Source organism: Drosophila busckii, chromosome X (assembly GCF_011750605.1).
Source record: "Drosophila busckii strain San Diego stock center, stock number 13000-0081.31 chromosome X, ASM1175060v1, whole genome shotgun sequence".
In the NCBI taxonomy this organism is placed as follows: domain Eukaryota; kingdom Metazoa; phylum Arthropoda; class Insecta; order Diptera; family Drosophilidae; genus Drosophila; species Drosophila busckii.
Window position 1 is genome coordinate 19,968,981 of NC_046608.1, and position 16,823 is coordinate 19,985,803.

At 35.2% G+C, this 16,823-nt stretch overlaps 2 protein-coding genes across 2 annotated transcripts; one reads left to right on the plus strand and one right to left on the minus strand.

The window, feature by feature from the left end:
- Positions 1-2,812: 2,812 nt before the first annotated feature.
- LOC108606893 lies at positions 2,813-3,787 on the minus strand. The gene has a single exon (XM_017997420.2). It carries the CDS (start codon positions 3,648-3,650, stop codon positions 3,198-3,200), a length of 453 nt encoding a protein of 150 aa, XP_017852909.1. The 5' UTR covers positions 3,651-3,787; the 3' UTR covers positions 2,813-3,197.
- Positions 3,788-8,314: 4,527 nt separating this feature from the next.
- Positions 8,315-16,823, plus strand: LOC108606892 (innexin inx1). The gene is made up of 6 exons (XM_017997419.1): positions 8,315-8,489; positions 11,350-11,776; positions 13,706-13,813; positions 15,145-15,300; positions 15,370-15,722; positions 15,869-16,823. The coding sequence occupies exons 2-6, from the start codon at positions 11,528-11,530 to the stop codon at positions 16,089-16,091; spliced, it is 1,089 nt and encodes a 362-aa protein (XP_017852908.1). The 5' UTR covers positions 8,315-8,489; positions 11,350-11,527; the 3' UTR covers positions 16,092-16,823.

The window sequence follows — 16,823 nt, forward strand, 5'->3', positions numbered from 1 at the left end:
TAGTTTATTATTTAGCGAGTGTTTACTGTTTGCCACATTCGAGGGTTGTTCCTGTTCTATCAGTGTGTGTGTGTGTGTGCGTATGTTGCCCCGTCTGGCGTAACATGTGGCACGTTCTAATGCCCGCTTTTATGGCTCCGGAAATTTCTGCTACGCGAGATTTTTCCCAAATGTCTGTTGTCTGGGTTTCTACTCTCCAATGTCTCGCTTTCTGTCTCGCTCTCTCCATATTTCTCTCTATCGCTCTTTGGCTATTTCCGTTTTTAATGTTTTTGCCTTCGTCTGCATTTCTATTTCTGCATTTTGTTGCCTTTGTCTACGCTGCTTTGGCAGTGACCTTGAGCAGCTGTTCTCTCCTCTTTCTCTTTCTACCCCCTACCCTTGCATTCCCTCTGCGTACAAAACGTGCGTTCCCTACAAAAAAAAAAAAAAAATAGACGACGCCGTCTTATGTCTGGGCATATCAACAAATGTTATTGACCTTTCGCCTTAGACTTTCCAATCAAAAAAAAAAAAAAGAAAACAAAAAGCGGAAGAACAAATGTGTTAAATTTAAAGCTTTTGTTTACGTTTCGACTTTAAAATGCTCTAGCATAGAATAGAAAAAACTGATCAGCAGAACTCTTAAAAGAGTAAAAAATATTTCACTTAAAAAATTCTAGAGTCTTTGCAAACAATCTTTGTCGAATGTTTAGCAAAATTTGTAAAAAAAAAAAAGTCAACTGAACGTCTCTAACTAAAAAAATAATTGAAATTCCAAGAAAATAGTTTTCGTATTAAAACATTTTTCAAGCTTCTTTCTTTTAGAATTTTTTCAAAATATTTTCTAACAAATTGCAAAAATTTAAATAATAATGAAATAATATTTTTTGTATTACAACTTTTTTCAAACTTATTTGTTTTAGAATTTTTTCAAAATATTTGTAACAAATAGTAAAAATTGAAAAAATATATTTCGTATTAGGACATTTTTCAAACTTGTTTGTTTTAGAATTTTTTCAAAATAATGTGTAAGAAATAGCAAAAATTTTGAATTGAACAGTGATCGTGGTTTTATAACTAGAGTATACAACTTGGTATATAAGCCAGAATACTAGAATGCTATAATCTTTATTTATAAATACAACATCTATAATTCTAGTATCAGCTAGTGCCACTTATCAACAAATAGACAAAGCTAATGCTTGTTACATCAACATAGATGTCACCTAGAAACGAAGCTACATTTATATATAAGTCGCTATTGAGATTAATATGTATAATATTTGCTGCTAACAAAATTCTTGAGAGTTTTTCTCTGTAAACCTCAATTGAAGTATTATTTTTTTTTCAGCTCAATCTTGGGCGGCAGCTGAACAGAGCTTTGCGTTTTGATGAGACGAATGTCATAAAAGTCAATTGAAGGCGAGTCAAATGCGTTGAATTGAAATTGTGAGGATACACACACAAACACACATATATAAAGCCATATTTATGTATAGGGCTTGTATATAAAGAATAGATTAGAAACGCTTATCAGGCGCTCGTCAAATTAGCACCACTCATGACAATGATATCGCCTCAAGGCGTTTTCAATTTAGACAATTACGCAATGGACTAAAGTCTTGAAATTGACGCTCACAACAACAAACAAACAAACAAACGTGGGCCGAGTCGCGAGGCATGCAACAGGTTTGACACTAAGCCTAGTTCTGTTGACCTTAATCAGCATTTGGCAGCGGATCAGGCATTGAGCTAAATTAAATGATCTTTCAATACATTACTGCTTATATTTTTAATTAAATGTCAATATCAATTTACTGATGAGCCGCGTTTTATGCCAAGCAACCGCACAGGTTACAAGCCGAGTTGCATTGAGGCTTAGCAGACAATTCAAGGCAATAAATTACAACAACCAAAACAACAACACCAACAACTGTGACAACGACAACTTTCAAAACAGTCGGCGGCAGTTTGTACAAATGTATGTCACAACCTACAGTCAAGCTAAGTACAATAGATACCCTATAAATTATGAAAACCACAACAATCAACAATATACAACAATAATGAAAAATAATTGGATTTTGTAGAAAATATAAAACTTACAAATTAAATTCATCTGGTTGCAACTGAAAGAAAGAATTAAAAATTGTGTTTATTTTTAAATAATATTTGTAATTTTTAAAAGATTTATATTTATTTATAGTTTTAGGTATGCAAATCATCATAGCAAATTAAATTTCTAAGATATTTGCCATATAAGAATTGCTTCAACAATATTTTCAACAATATGTTCCATTGCAGAAAATTTCTTCAACAACAATACGTTCAACAGTAATTAAAAATTATAGCTAAACTTTTAATCTACCATTAGTTATATAAATACTTTCATATTCTTATATAAAAAAGTGCCAAACATTTTAATGAAATAATAATACAAAATTAAGAATAGATAGATTGCAATGTATTGTTGAAAATATTCAAGAGCAATATTGCTGTTGAATATTTTCAACAATATTAAAATTGAATATTGCTGTTGAAAATTTAATTTATTTAGTGCAATTTATCTAAATATTATCAACAATACAGCAATATTTTCAACAATACATTACAATCTATAATCAGCTATACAAATACTTTTAGATTTTTATTAAAAAATAGTCAAATATTTTTATAAAAGAATAAAAAATTTGGAATTATTATTATTTTCAACAATACATTACAAACTATCAACAGTTTTACAAATACTTTTAGATTTGTACGACAAATATTTTTATAATAGAATAGAAAATACAAAATATTGTTCATTCTTCAACAATATTTCTCAACAATTCGTTGCAATTACAGCTCAACTGTAAGTCTATCATTTTTGTTGGCTGACAAATCAAACTGACGATTAGTAAATGTTGCCGCAAAAGCTAACAAATTGATCATGCTGCGCCCCAGCACCACCCCCGCCCTCGCCACAAAGCGCGACTAGCAAACGCGCCATGTTTCAATTGCCAAAGTGTTGCGGCTGCGTTTCATGCCGTTTCATTTCAAAAAGTGAACAAGTTTTTCTGAGTTTTTTGGTGTGTTGTGAGTAACTTTACTTCAAAATTTTGCTCAAACAAAACTTACGCGCTACAAAGCTTAAACTTATGAAAAAAAAAATCAGAGATTAATGTGTGTGTGAGAAAAGGTGAGAAAAGCTATGTATGTGTGTGGGTGCGTTATTAGCGTTGCCAGATCGCTAGCAGCAGCAGCAGCAGCGGCAGCGCCACACCCCAATAATGGGCGTTGGTCAATTGCGTGGCCGCATTGCAGCCATCGGTGTCGCAAGTGTAGATGCAACTGCGATAGTCCATGCGATCGCCCTTGTTGCGCACATAGTCACAGTAGTTGCCCAAATCCTTGGAGCTGCAGAAGCGCTTGGCACCAATGCCGCCCTCAAAGCGTCCCACATGCTTCACACAGAACGTAGCGCCATGGACATTGGAGCAGTTCTGTGGCTGTATATCGGGCATGTCGAAGCGCTCGAACCATTCGCCGCATTGGAAAGGATTTGTGGTGTCGCTGGCGTCGCAGACGTAGCATTCGATGGCGTCGCTGAGACGCAGCCAGCCGCCGCAGCAGAGCAGCAGCAGCGCAGCAAGCAGCAAGTTGCAGAGTGATGATGATGTTGACATTTTGTGTTGTATCTAATGTTGTTTGCTTGATTGCACAATCGTTGGGCGTTGGGTGTTTGCTGCTCGTTGCTGTTGTTGTTGTTGTTGTTGTTCGTTGGTCGATGACGCAGTTACACACACATACGCAACGGCACTGAGTGTTTGTGTGTGTGTAGAGCGAGCCCAAAAGTCGTCGTCGTCAGCAAATGCCAAGCCCGTACTGATGAAGCGATGTTTCAACTTCGTTTCCAATCGTTTCAAGCTACAGACACCAACACACACACACACACACACACACGGAAACACAAGCGGAGAGCGCAGCTCTCGCTCATTGTCTATGCGACGCGCTCTCACCTGCTTAGCTACAGTTTGTTATGCTTATTCTTATGCTTCTTCTTCTTCTTTTTCTTGCTGTTGTTGTTGCTAGGGCTAGCTGCTAGCGCTAGCGGCCAATCCTTTTTGTGCTTGCCTTTACTGCAGCCCTGTTATCGATATATCGTTCTAGGCGGCAACTTGTTGCCCATGCCTTAGCAACAGGTATGCGACCCTAACACACACACACACACACATACAGCGACGTAGCTTGATTTTCTTATTGGAATTTCATTAAAGCTGCTGACTATGTCGTTTGCTTTTGCGCTCACTCATTCGTTCGCTCGCTCGCTCCCTCTCTCTTGCTGTTAACTCGTATTTGAAATGCTGCTCAAGCTTTGAAGCCTCCATGCGAGGGCATTAAACCTTGTTTAAGCTTCAAAAGCAGTTTGGTTCTGCTTTAGCCATTGTCAACAATCTTGGCCAGCTTCAAAAAAAAAAAAGTTACCATTTGTAATCACAAACGTTTTCAGCAGCAGCAGCAGCAGCTCTATAAATGATTTTCTTTACTTTACAGTCATAACAAACTAAGTACTTTGCATACTTATCGATGATATCGATTGCTTCAGTTGTATTTGCAGCTATTTTCTATAGGTATTTAAATCTAGCTACATACATATTTGAAAAATGTTTTATTTGCTAAATGTTTACTTATACTTATCGATAGTATCGATTGTTTCAATAATATATGCAGCTATTTTCTAAAGATATTTAAATCCAGTTTTTCTATTTGCTAAATGCTTTTAACGAAACTATACTTATCGATAGTATCGCTTAGCTTTTGCTACAGTTCTGGCGTTCACTTTAAGCTGCCACTCTACGCTTGCTTCACTGTATGCTCCTATAAATATTGTATGTAGCGCCTGCTATGGTGCGGTTAGCCATTTCTCAATGCTAAAAGCCACTGCTTGCGCCTTAGCCAACACATTTGTTTGCCTTCTTTATTACTATTTTTTTTTAATCAACATATTGAGTTCAAGCGGTTTGCACAACGGTACACCATACACAGATACAGATACAGATACTATATATACCATAAGCACATATCGCATCTTTGCAGCTCAAGTTACTTTTTCAATTGCTCCATTAGTGGCGTTTCTCATAGCAATCGTTAAGATTTTAAGAGTGTGCAGGGGGGTGGGGGGGTCATGTTTTCAGTTCATCAGCAGCATAACAAACACTTAAGTGAAAATACTTGTACACACGCATACAAATGCATTTAAATTTTTATTAAGTGTATAAGTGACTGCAGATTATATTATCATAGGCTATAAATTTCAGATTGATAATTTGGCATTCAACATTTTTACGAACAGACAATAATTTTTAAATAATTATTATTTAATAAGCTATAGCGTTTCAATAAAATATATAAAAAATATAAAAAAAATAAATTATAAAAATATATTTTAAATGCAAATTTAGCTTATTCAATATTTTAAAATTGTTACTGAATTTTTCTGCATACTTAAAAGAAATAAAAAACAAAATCTGGGTGTGATTTTTAAAATAAATATAATAAATAAAAATATATTTTAACAACAAACTTTGCTTATTTAATATATTAAAATTTTTACTGAATACTTATGCATTTTAAATGTAAAAATAAAAATTAACTGCTAAACAAAAAAGCTACAAATACATTTAATGAATGCCAGTTAAGCTGCTTTGGCTAAAAATTCTAGTTTATGCATTTAAATTTAAAATAAATTTTAGATAGTATAGATAGCTACGTCTATCAATAGTATTGATGTATTGACATAAAAAATGTGCTGTTTACTTTTACTGGAACATCTTGTGCTGTTCTTCTGTTGCCTACGTGACAATTCTAACGATCCTCAAGACTTGAACTCCGCATACAGCTGCACAACAAAACCAAAAAGGAAAAATGTACACACAGATACATACATATGTATATATAGGTATATATAGCGCTTAGTACTGGGATCATTACAGCAGGCTGTAATTGAAAAAAAAAACAAGTTCAGCTGCATATGCTTATATATAATATATATAGTATATATAGAAGTAAATGCAGCAGTTTGGCAACATGACTGCAGCTCACCCTCTTTGCTTTGCATGCGGAAGCGAAGCAATAAAAGGAAGTTGCATACCCACAGGAACAAAGAGCAAAGAGAGCGCGAGAGAGAGCGCGCGCGCCTTGAGTGAAAATGTGTTGAGTGAGTGAGCGTAAGCAAAGAGAGAGCGAGCGCGCTGGTGCGTGCGTTGTTAAGCGTTAAAGATACATATGTATCTTGTATCTACAACCCAAAAAAGACAGCAGCAATGCAATCTCTGCAAGCCGCACGCATACGCAGACATAAATCAATGTCACGTACGCCACACGTTACCAATTCCCTCAATTCCCAATTTATGCTGCCGCTTCTTCCCGCTTACCAAAGCAGCACGTAGGCACCCACATCAATATCTTTCAAGCCTGTTTGTTACACACACACACACACACACACCAAGAGTGAAAGGCCAAGCCTTTGGATCTCAAGCCATCTTGGCCATAAAAAAAAAACTTCAACTGACAACACACGCACTTGAATTATTTTAACATTACCAAACTAGTGCGCAGTTTGGGCCCAAAAGCGACCAACAAAAAAAAACGAAATAATAATAACAATAAAAGACAAGGGAGAAACTTACTTAAAAAAAAGAAGTAAAGCTATGCACGAGCTCACTGCATGATTATACAATGAGAATTGCCTTTTAAGGCAAAATTGCTGCTGCTTTTTTTATGCTGACGGCTTTGAAATCATTTTTTTTTTTTAATTTGTAAGCTGATGTTTGTACTTAGAGTTAAAATTATAACAAATTTATATATTTTAAAAGTTTTCAAGAACTTGCTAAGCATTTTCCTAAATCTTTTTAAATCTAAAGTCTCCAAATGAGCCTCACACGCTTTGCTGTGCTACTTTATTTAAATGTGGTTAAAATTCGTTCGTCATATAACTGTAATTTGAGTGCAGTCGTAACGCATATTGAATGACTGATGAACTGACTGCAACTGACGTCGCTGCTACGTGTTGAGGGTAAGTTAGGGCCTCAGATAGTGTCACACTTGGGGGTTATGTATGCTATATCCATATCACGTAACACAGCAGTGATCAACGAGCTCAATTTACACTAAACAACATAGAAGCAATACATAGTAGTAAGTTCAAGTTCAGCTGTAGCACTTAGTAGTTAAATTTAAAAGACAAACGTGTAGCTGAGCTAATTAAAAAGCAGCCTAACATTTAAAATTCCAGTTTTGCTCCTCAAAAAACTGTTGGCGTGACTTGAGATTTTGGGTAAAGAAAAGCAGAGAACAAATTCGAAACAAAAAACATGAAATTGTTTGCGGTTACACGCGCGCGCCCTTTGGGGCCAAGTTAGTTAGCTGAGCAAAGCAGAGCTGAGCTCAAGAGATAACAATGTAGTGTATGTGTGTGCGTGTGTGTGTGTTGCAATTGCTGCTCCAATTTGTGTGCATTCTATGCTGCGATCAGTTTAATTCAAGCTTAATTCTTTTAAATCAACAAATATTGCTGCTGAACACAACGAACAAGAGCAAGAGAGCGCATGAGAGAGAGAGCAACGCACTCAATGAGTGAACTCACACACACACACACGCATACACAGCTATACAGCTGAGAAACGCACGCACGCCTGTGCTTGTGTGCGCGTGTGAGTGTGCAAAAGAGCGCAAGAGCGCGGCTTGAAACGAAATGAGCGCTGAGCGCTCTCTGAGCGTAAGCGTGAGTGTGAGTGTTGTTTGCTGTTTTCACACACAGCAGCAGCAGCAGCAGCAGCGCAGCGCAGCGTTTGAGCGCAACAAACGGAACGCCGAACGGCAGTCGACGGCGACAGCAGCGTGTGCTGGCTTTGCTTCTGCTCACTACAAAAGCCATTTCGGAGCGCACAGTCAAAAAAAGCGAGCTCAAAAAACACACACAGAATTTTTGTTTTTTTTTTTTTTTCATTTCAATAATACGTCAAATATATATAATTGCAACTGCAGCTGTTTTTTTAATATAATATATACACAGCATAAGCTGCAAAGGATATTTTGAATGCAGTCCCGCGCGCCTTTTACAGTTTTAAATATATATATTTTTTTTGTTTTGTTGGCGCCAACAACAATGTGCATAATATAATATATTAATAAAAAAACGCGCACAGCAGCCCTTTTGCTAAATTAATAAAAAAGAAAAAAAACTTAAGAGAACCTGTTCCTGTGTCTGTGTTTGTATTTGCATCTGTGTGCGTGTGTATGTGTGTTGTTGCTTATGCAAATTCGTTACACACGACAGCAACAACAACAACAACAATAGCCGCACATCTGGCAGCTGATTTTGCAACAACAAAAAAACAACAACAATGAAAGTTTTGTTTGCAGCTGGAAACGGTGACAAATAGACAAGAACACTAAAAACAACAACAACAAAATAAAACACGCACAAAGTGAAAGAGACCAACGCAACGGACATTTCTAAAAGCGTAAGTTACAAAAATACACAAAGCAAGAGCGAGAGCGCAACATGCGCTTATCGCTATATTAATCAGAACTTTACAGTTAAGTCAAAGTTGAAGGTGTTTTTAGTAAAAACGTGCTCTAGACTTCAAAGCAGATTAAATACAATTAAACAAGCGCAAGCTTTGTCTAACTTGTTGCTTGGGCTTTAATTATTGCATTAAGAAGTTCTTTGCCCCTTCTGCAGCAACTTCGCTTGCCCCCTCAACCCGTTGGCAGCAACGGAAATGATCAATTGAGAAGCTGCACACAGTAGCAGCGCATTGTCTTCTCTGTCTCTCTCTCTAAATGAAAACATACATATGTATATATATTATATATTTTATATATTAAAGCTGGCACATATTCTCATTCTATAGTTAGTCTTAGCTGCTTGCAATTTTTAATACACATACAAAAGCTTTAGCACATATTTTAGCATATAAATATATAAAATTGCTATTCTTTAGCTCTGCAGCAATATTAAATATTTTTATAATATTTCTAATATTATTAGTTGCTATTAAATGTTGTAATATTTCTAATATATTCTTGCTATAAATATAAATATATTTATTTGCTATTCCATAGCAATTTATGTTAAACTGCAGCAATATTAAATATTTTTATAATATTTTTAATATTACTAGTAGCTTTAAAATATTTATAGAATATTCTAATATATTCTATAACTATTTGTTTAATTTTTTATTTTTTTATACCAAATTTCAAGCTCAACTAGCGTATTAAAAGCTTTTTTAATTTAAATTCAAATGCTTAAGCTTAAATTTGCAGTCTACATTTAATTAAATAAATATTTTTGCTGCAAATAGTTGCGAAATGTCATAAACAAATATACAAATACACAGTTTCCAGTCTAACTTGTATTTATACATAAACTTCATAAATATTTATATGTTATTTGAATAAATTACAAGTGCAAACATTTGCAGCAACCCTCGCATTTAAGTCTAATACCAAACTTGCAACACACACAGCTGCTAACCACAATAGAATACGAGGGGGGGAGGGCGGACAAAAGGGCGAGCGGCAAAGAGAGTTGGGATCGGGAACTTCCGTTTTGTTTTGTTCGCCAGCTGCCAAAGCCTGGCTTAAAGCAAAACTACAAAATTGCAATTAAGTAATTTATTTATAACGCTTAGAGCGCTGTTACTAAGCTGCGATGACTGTACAACTAACTGACTGACTAACTGACTGACTGACTGACTGACTATATTTATGTTAAGGTTACAAGCTACAGATATCCAACGACAGATAAACAAACAGCAAACAGAGACTGTTGCCAAAGCATGTAAAATGCATTTAGCAACGACCTTTGCAATGCGACACCTGTACAACCAGCCCCTCCCCTCCCCTCCCCCCACACACACAAGCCACTTATAATATTATGCGCTTAGGCTTAGCCTAGTTCCCCCTGCTTCAAAGCATTTGCAATTTTCACACAACAAGTGGAAAATGTGTTGCCCATGGCCTTGACAATGAACAAAAAAAAAAAAAAAACAACAACAAATGGAAATGCATAAACTTTGAGTGTGAAATGCATTGCGTGGCTTGTGTGGGCGTGGGGAGGGGCTGCTGCTGCTGCATTTAATTGTTGCGGCTGCGTGGGCAGCCAAGCGTGTGGCAATAATAGAAAATAGCATAACGCAAATAAAAAATTACAACAAATGTAAAAACAGGAAAACGTTTGCGTTGACTTGTTAATCGTAGCTGCTGTCTTAGTTACTATCTCCCTCTATCTCTCTCTCTCTCTCTCAGTCTCAGTCAATAGCCTTGTTATATGCTACGCAGTAAACTCTACCGGCTGTAGCTAAGCTTAGTTTATAAAATTTGTTGCACTACAAGTAAATTTGAAAAGTCTACACAAGTCTACACTTTAGCTTGCATGCTTATTTAGTCATTTTAATGCATAGCTTAGTGCAGCAATTTATAAAAAATGCGTCTAAACAAAGTCTACACAAGTCTACACTTTAGCTTGCATGCTTATTTAGTCATTTTAATGCATAGCTTAGTGCAGCAATGTATAAAATATGCGCCTAAAAAGTCTACACAAGTCTCCAAAACTGCATTAATGCGCATTTGAGCTTGTTTAACATTTTGTATTAGCCATAAGCACATATTTGTTACAATTACTGACTTTAAAAACTCTACACATGCATAGCCTAGCATATTAACTCTACAAAATGCCTGTTTTTATTGCTATATAGTTAATACGCTTGGCAGCAACAGGTGTGCAAGCGACTGAAACAAATCTTGACAATGCATTTGGTTTAATTTTTTCCCCCCCTAGCTATTTAAATATGAAAATTGCAAGCTGGGCAGTTAAGTGGCGCTCGGGTCAAGCGTGCAAAAGATCGCTGCCATTAGCAAGCCAGAGTGCAATGCACTGGCAACTGCAACAGCCGAGTGTTGCAAGTGCTAGAGTGAGAGAGAGAGCAAGAATGTGTGTGCGACAAGTGGAGCAAATGCCAATTGGTTATTTAAATAGCGCATCAATTTTCAGTGCAGCAAGAGCAATGCCTTTAATTGAAATTGAAGCTGTCTGCAGATTCTATTAGTTGATTTATGTCGACACACACACACACACACACACACAAACGATTGCTCAATTTTAGGCCCATGGCCCACCCAATCGAGCGGCCCAGTCGACCGCAGTGTTTGACTTGAGATAGTGTTGAGTACAAAGCAAGACAAAAAAAAAATTTACATGTTCGGTCGACTTCAATCAAACGTTGAACGACACGTTTTTCAATCAAGCAAAAATGTACTTTAAGTATTTTGTTTTTTCCACTCACCTTACTCTGTTATCTTGTTTTATCTTTGCAGTTAGTTCAGCTTGATATGCATCGCTTGCGGTCCAACTACAACAATCAAACAACAAATAAACGAAAATTAAAAAAGGCTGCGCACACAAAATTGTTGCTAACAAATTAACAAATTGCTACACTGCCTGCCCCACGTGCAAAGTTTAATCGCCAACTAATTCCTACAACTCTGTGCCAACATGTATAAGCTATTGGGTAGCTTGAAGAGCTACCTCAAGTGGCAGGACATACAGACGGACAATGCCGTCTTTCGTCTACACAACTCATTCACCACCGTCTTGCTGCTCACCTGCAGTCTGATCATTACCGCCACCCAGTATGTGGGTCAGCCCATAAGCTGCATTGTGAACGGCATACCGCCGCATGTGGTCAACACCTTCTGTTGGATCCACAGCACGTTTACTATGCCGGACGCGTTCAATCGACAGGTAAGCACGAAAGTCTACAAAAAAAAGATAAGAAAAACTATACATTAGTGTCGAGTAAATGGTTTTTAAGTAATTGAGTTCACTATATATCATTTTAAATTTATTTTAAGCTTTAATTTTATGTCTACACAATTCTACACTAGCTTAGTTTATTTTACATGATTACTAAATATCCATATACATCTGTAAACTGTTTTAAATGCAATTCTACAAAGTCTCCACACTAGTTTTCTGAATATTTTAAAGCTTATTTTTAAGCTTTAGTTAGTTTTTGATTAATAATAAGTCATATTCATCAGTAATACAGTTTTAAATGCATTTCTACAAGGTCTCCACTTTAGTTTCTAGACAGTATAAGGCTTATATTCAAAGCTTACTTCATATTCAGCAGTAGTACAGCTTATAATGCATCTCTACAAAGTCTCCACACTAATTTCAAAGCATTTTAAGGCTTATATTCAAAGCTTATTCCATATTTATCAGTAATACAACTTAAATGCAACTCTACAAAGTCTGCACACTAATTTCTAAACATTTTAAGGCTTTTTATTTTTAAGCTTAGCTTAGCATAGCAAGTTATATAACAATCAGCTTAAATAAGTCTACAAAACTCAACAAGCTGTAAATACTTTAGCTCAACTGCAATTGCAACTCTACAAAGACAAAAAAAAAAGTACCACAGTGCAGACAAGCTCCCCCCTCTACTAAATGCCAACTTTCCTGGTACTGACTACAGCCTGGAGCGTCTGTCAAGTCCTGTCAGCTTCTTCATATATGGCCTGCTTACTATGTATGTAATTCATGTTACTATATGTGGGCATATATATAACTTATATATGCGCATATTTATGATGCGGCTATAAAGCAATTATAAACGGGGCGTTGTCGGCGTTGGGCACCGATTTAAATTGCTCTTCGTGCCTTGCCATGTGACCCAAAAAAAAAAAGAAGAAATTTATATACATATGTATGTGTATGCGTATAAGAAAATTAAATAAAACAAGACAACGACATACGAAAATTGAATACGCCGCGGGTAGCGCGCAGACGCGACTGCGACTGCGACAGGCTTCTACGCATATCATATTTCAGGGGCAGGAAGTGAGTCCCCAGCCAGCGATTTCGATTTCGTGGAACCTTTTTGGAGTAGCTAATGTATAGATATAGATATGCGTGCATTTAAAGTGAGGTAAAGCAAGCTGGACATGAGTTGTGCCTACTTTGAGTTTACAATCTAAAAAAAAAAAAACTGCTTTTAGTTGTTCAAATAAAGCTTAAAATAAAAATATATATCTAGCAAAAAAGAAAGTAAAACGTTTAAGTTATTAGAACAAATATCTAACTGAAATATAAATTAAAAAAATATTTTAAAAAGAAAGAAAATAAATGCAAAATGCATACGTAAAAAAATTATTATAAAGAATAGAATTTATAGTATTTAAATTTTAAAAAGAATTACGCTACAATACAAAATATTAAATGAATAAATTAAATTAAATTTTTTAAATTATAAGCTGCTTAGAAATTTGCATTCAAAATCCGCTTTGTTAATCATTCAAAATAAAGCTTAAGCTAAAAAATATATATCTAACAAATAACTAACTGAGCTAAAAGTAACTTCAGCTATAAAAAGACAACTGCAGTTTATTTATAAATAAAGAAAATATTTTGAAATTATAAGAAAATAAATGCAAAATTGATTATAAACAAAAACTTCTGCACAGTTGCATAGAATTTAAATTTAAGAAAGGTTTGCGCTACAATAAAAAATATTAAATAAATAAATTAAAATGTAAAACATTTAAACTGCATAATTTTCTGTTTTTAAATTAAAAACTGTTAAGCAATTAATTGCATTAAAATATTTAAAAAATTCATTTAAGCTAAAGATTTAATTTTAATATATTGCATTCCTTTTTGTATTTACAGGTGGGTCGTGAAGTGGCACATCCTGGCGTTGCCAATGATTTCAACGACAAGGATGCCAGAAAGTACTACACCTACTATCAGTGGGTATGCTTTGTGCTATTCTTTCAGGTAAGTTTACTACTACTTTTTTTTAAGTGCAAACAAACAATTGAACGTCAATCAAAAGCAACGAAGCTTTGTCGGCATCCTGGCTGCGGCTATTGTATGCTAAAAAGTAAGCACAAACATATATACGTTATATATATGCATATATCGCTTAAAAAGGGAATGTGTGTGGCTGTCTTGATCTCAATTGTCAGACACAGACAATCACACGCTGTAAGCTTTACTTCAATAAAGCTTAATTGATTGCGTGCAGAGCGAAAAAACGGGCCATGGGGCTCAGCTAAGCGGCAGCGGGGCGTTGGGTGCTGTGGCGGGGGGGGACACTATAAGGTGTATAGCTTGGCTGGCGGGTCATTGTATTGCCAAGCATGTTCAATCAAGCATGATTGAGCGCTGCCGCTGCCTGTTGCGCAACTAAAATCAAAAAAACAAAATAAAACAAAATAAAAGCTCAACTGCTAAATACTAAAGCAGACGAACAATTCAAAAAAGCAGCAGCAACAACAGTTGACAGTTACTTAAAGTTGTGAAATGAAAGAGGGAGGGGGGGCGTGGCATTGTACACCCATTTGTATACAGATATGATTAATGACTTGCTAAATGGATAACAACAATGGAAAGCAACTTACAAATGTTTCAATCTCAAGTTGAAATGCCAATAGGCATCAAAAACAATGAAAAATAAATAAACTATTATTACAATTGTTTAAATTTCACTTACTCAAGCTCAAGCTCAACATTTAATATAAAATCAAAAATTAAACTTCGATTAGTCTGCTTTAATTTAGATATTTTGTTTATAAATTTCAATTTACTAGTTCTTTCGCTAGCGACTGCTCGAATATGGAAATTAAATGTTTAAAGTTAATATAAAATTAAAAAATAAACTTAATAATAATTTCATAATTTTTTTAATAAGTTTAACTGTCATTGTAGCTATAGCAGCTCCATGTAATTCTCAAATTGCATTTGCTTAAATTTTTACTCAAGCTCAATACTTTATATTGCTCAACTCAAAATTAAAAAATTTTTGACTTTTAATTAATAGTCAAAATGCTTTAAGTTTAGTATAAAATTGAAAGTTGAATATTATAATTCTCCTATAATTTTTCACATTACGGTACTAACTTTAAAAAAGCCAATTTGATTTAAATTGATGTGAATTTTAAAAATCTAATTAGACTTTTATTTATTTTTGTAGTATTTTGGCATTTAAACTGCTCTCAACAATCTGTCTAGTTATATCGCTGGCCACTCTGAACTATAGCCTTACTTTTCTACATAAAAATCCAATTTAATTCTTCAATTTCTTTTCTTTCTGCTCCCATTTAAAGGCCATGGCCTGCTATACGCCCAAGTTTCTGTGGAACAAATTCGAGGGCGGTCTCATGCGTATGATCGTAATGGGTCTGAACATAACGATCTGCACACGCGAGGAGAAGGAAGCCAAACGAGATGCGCTGCTCGACTATCTCATCAAGCACGTCAAGGTGAGAAAGCTTTAACATTTCTAAACTTATATATACACTTGCCTATAATTCGATTTATTCCTTGTTTAGCGCCATAAGTTGTATGCCATACGCTATTGGGCTTGCGAGCTGCTCTGCTGTGTGAACATTATTGTTCAGATGTATCTGATGAATCGCTTCTTCGATGGCGAATTCATTTCGTATGGCACCAACATCATGGGCTTGTCGGATGTGCCGCAGGAGCAGCGTGTCGATCCAATGGTTTATGTATTCCCACGCGTTACTAAATGCATATTCCATAAATATGGTGCCGGCGGCTCATTGCAGACGCATGATTCACTTTGTATACTGCCGCTGAATATCGTAAATGAGAAGACTTATGTGTTCATTTGGTTCTGGTACTGGATACTGCTCATCCTGCTAATTGGTTTAATCATATTCCGGTAAGCTAAAAATATAAGAATATCAGTTAAGCAATTTGATTTACTTTAAATTGTATATTGTATTTCTAACTTATCGTTAATTTACCAACACCTGCATACATTCATTTATATTTTCTGTTATTAATTTTCAATTTCTTTATCTGCAGCGCCTGCATCATTTTCATGCCAAAATTCCGGCCGCGTCTGCTGAACGCTCGCAATCGAATGATTCCCATGGAGATATGTCGCTCGCTATCGCGTAAATTGGACATTGGAGATTGGTGGCTCATCTATATGCTGGGACGTAATCTGGATCCTGTCATCTATAAGGATGTGATGGGTGAATTTGCCAAACAGGTCGAGCCCTCAAAGCATGATCGCACCAAGTGATGACAAATCTTTTACAAGCGCTCACACACACACACTCGATTATAACGTATAATTATTATTATTATTATTATTTAGCACAAATCATGACAATTAGTTGAAAACACCACTGACCACAGCAACAACAAAAACAACAACAACAACAACGACTACTACTATAACTACTGCAAACCGAAAAAACAATACGTTTTATCCTTTATCCTAAATTCTGTAAATTTTGCTTAATCAATGATCACAACTCGAATCATTTTGGCAGCTCATTATTATATTTTAACAAACATTTTGAATTTAGTTTGTGAAAAATTTTTTTAATTTTTTTTCTTACTCTTAACTTAATTTAATATTTAGCTTGTACGTTAGCATGTAGCAAGAACATAAACGGCCCAAGAAATTCTAAAACTTATATATATATGCATATATATATATTTACACGAAACCATTGACTGCCAGCTATGCATATAACAAAATGAATTAATATAATGCACATAAACATATAAATATTGCTTTTGAGTCTTTCATAATAATTGTCTCCCATAATATTTGCATACAAATAACAAAATAAATAACTGTAACTGCTGGCAGCCATTATTCGCGGGCAAAGCGAGAGAGCAAGAGAGAGAAGAAAACATTAAATGTTAAGTTTATTGTGTAGTTTTAGACGAAAATTGCAAGTTTTTTATATACAAATGAAGTAAACAAAACACGTATGAATAAAACTCTATATAACTGGCGAAA

What these genes read in the sequence shown, in the direction of transcription:
- LOC108606893 (XM_017997420.2), bottom strand. Translation starts at nt 3,650, where the DNA reads ATGTCAACATCATCATCACTCTGCAACTTGCTGCTTGCTGCGCTGCTG.
- LOC108606892 (XM_017997419.1), top strand. Translation starts at nt 11,528, where the DNA reads ATGTATAAGCTATTGGGTAGCTTGAAGAGCTACCTCAAGTGGCAGGAC. An exon ending in ATCTCATCAAGCACGTCAAG is followed by an intron (nt 15,301 to 15,369) that starts GTGAGAAAGCTT and finishes TTCCTTGTTTAG; the next exon opens with CGCCATAAGTTGTATGCCAT. An exon ending in ATTGGTTTAATCATATTCCG is followed by an intron (nt 15,723 to 15,868) that starts GTAAGCTAAAAA and finishes CTTTATCTGCAG; the next exon opens with CGCCTGCATCATTTTCATGC.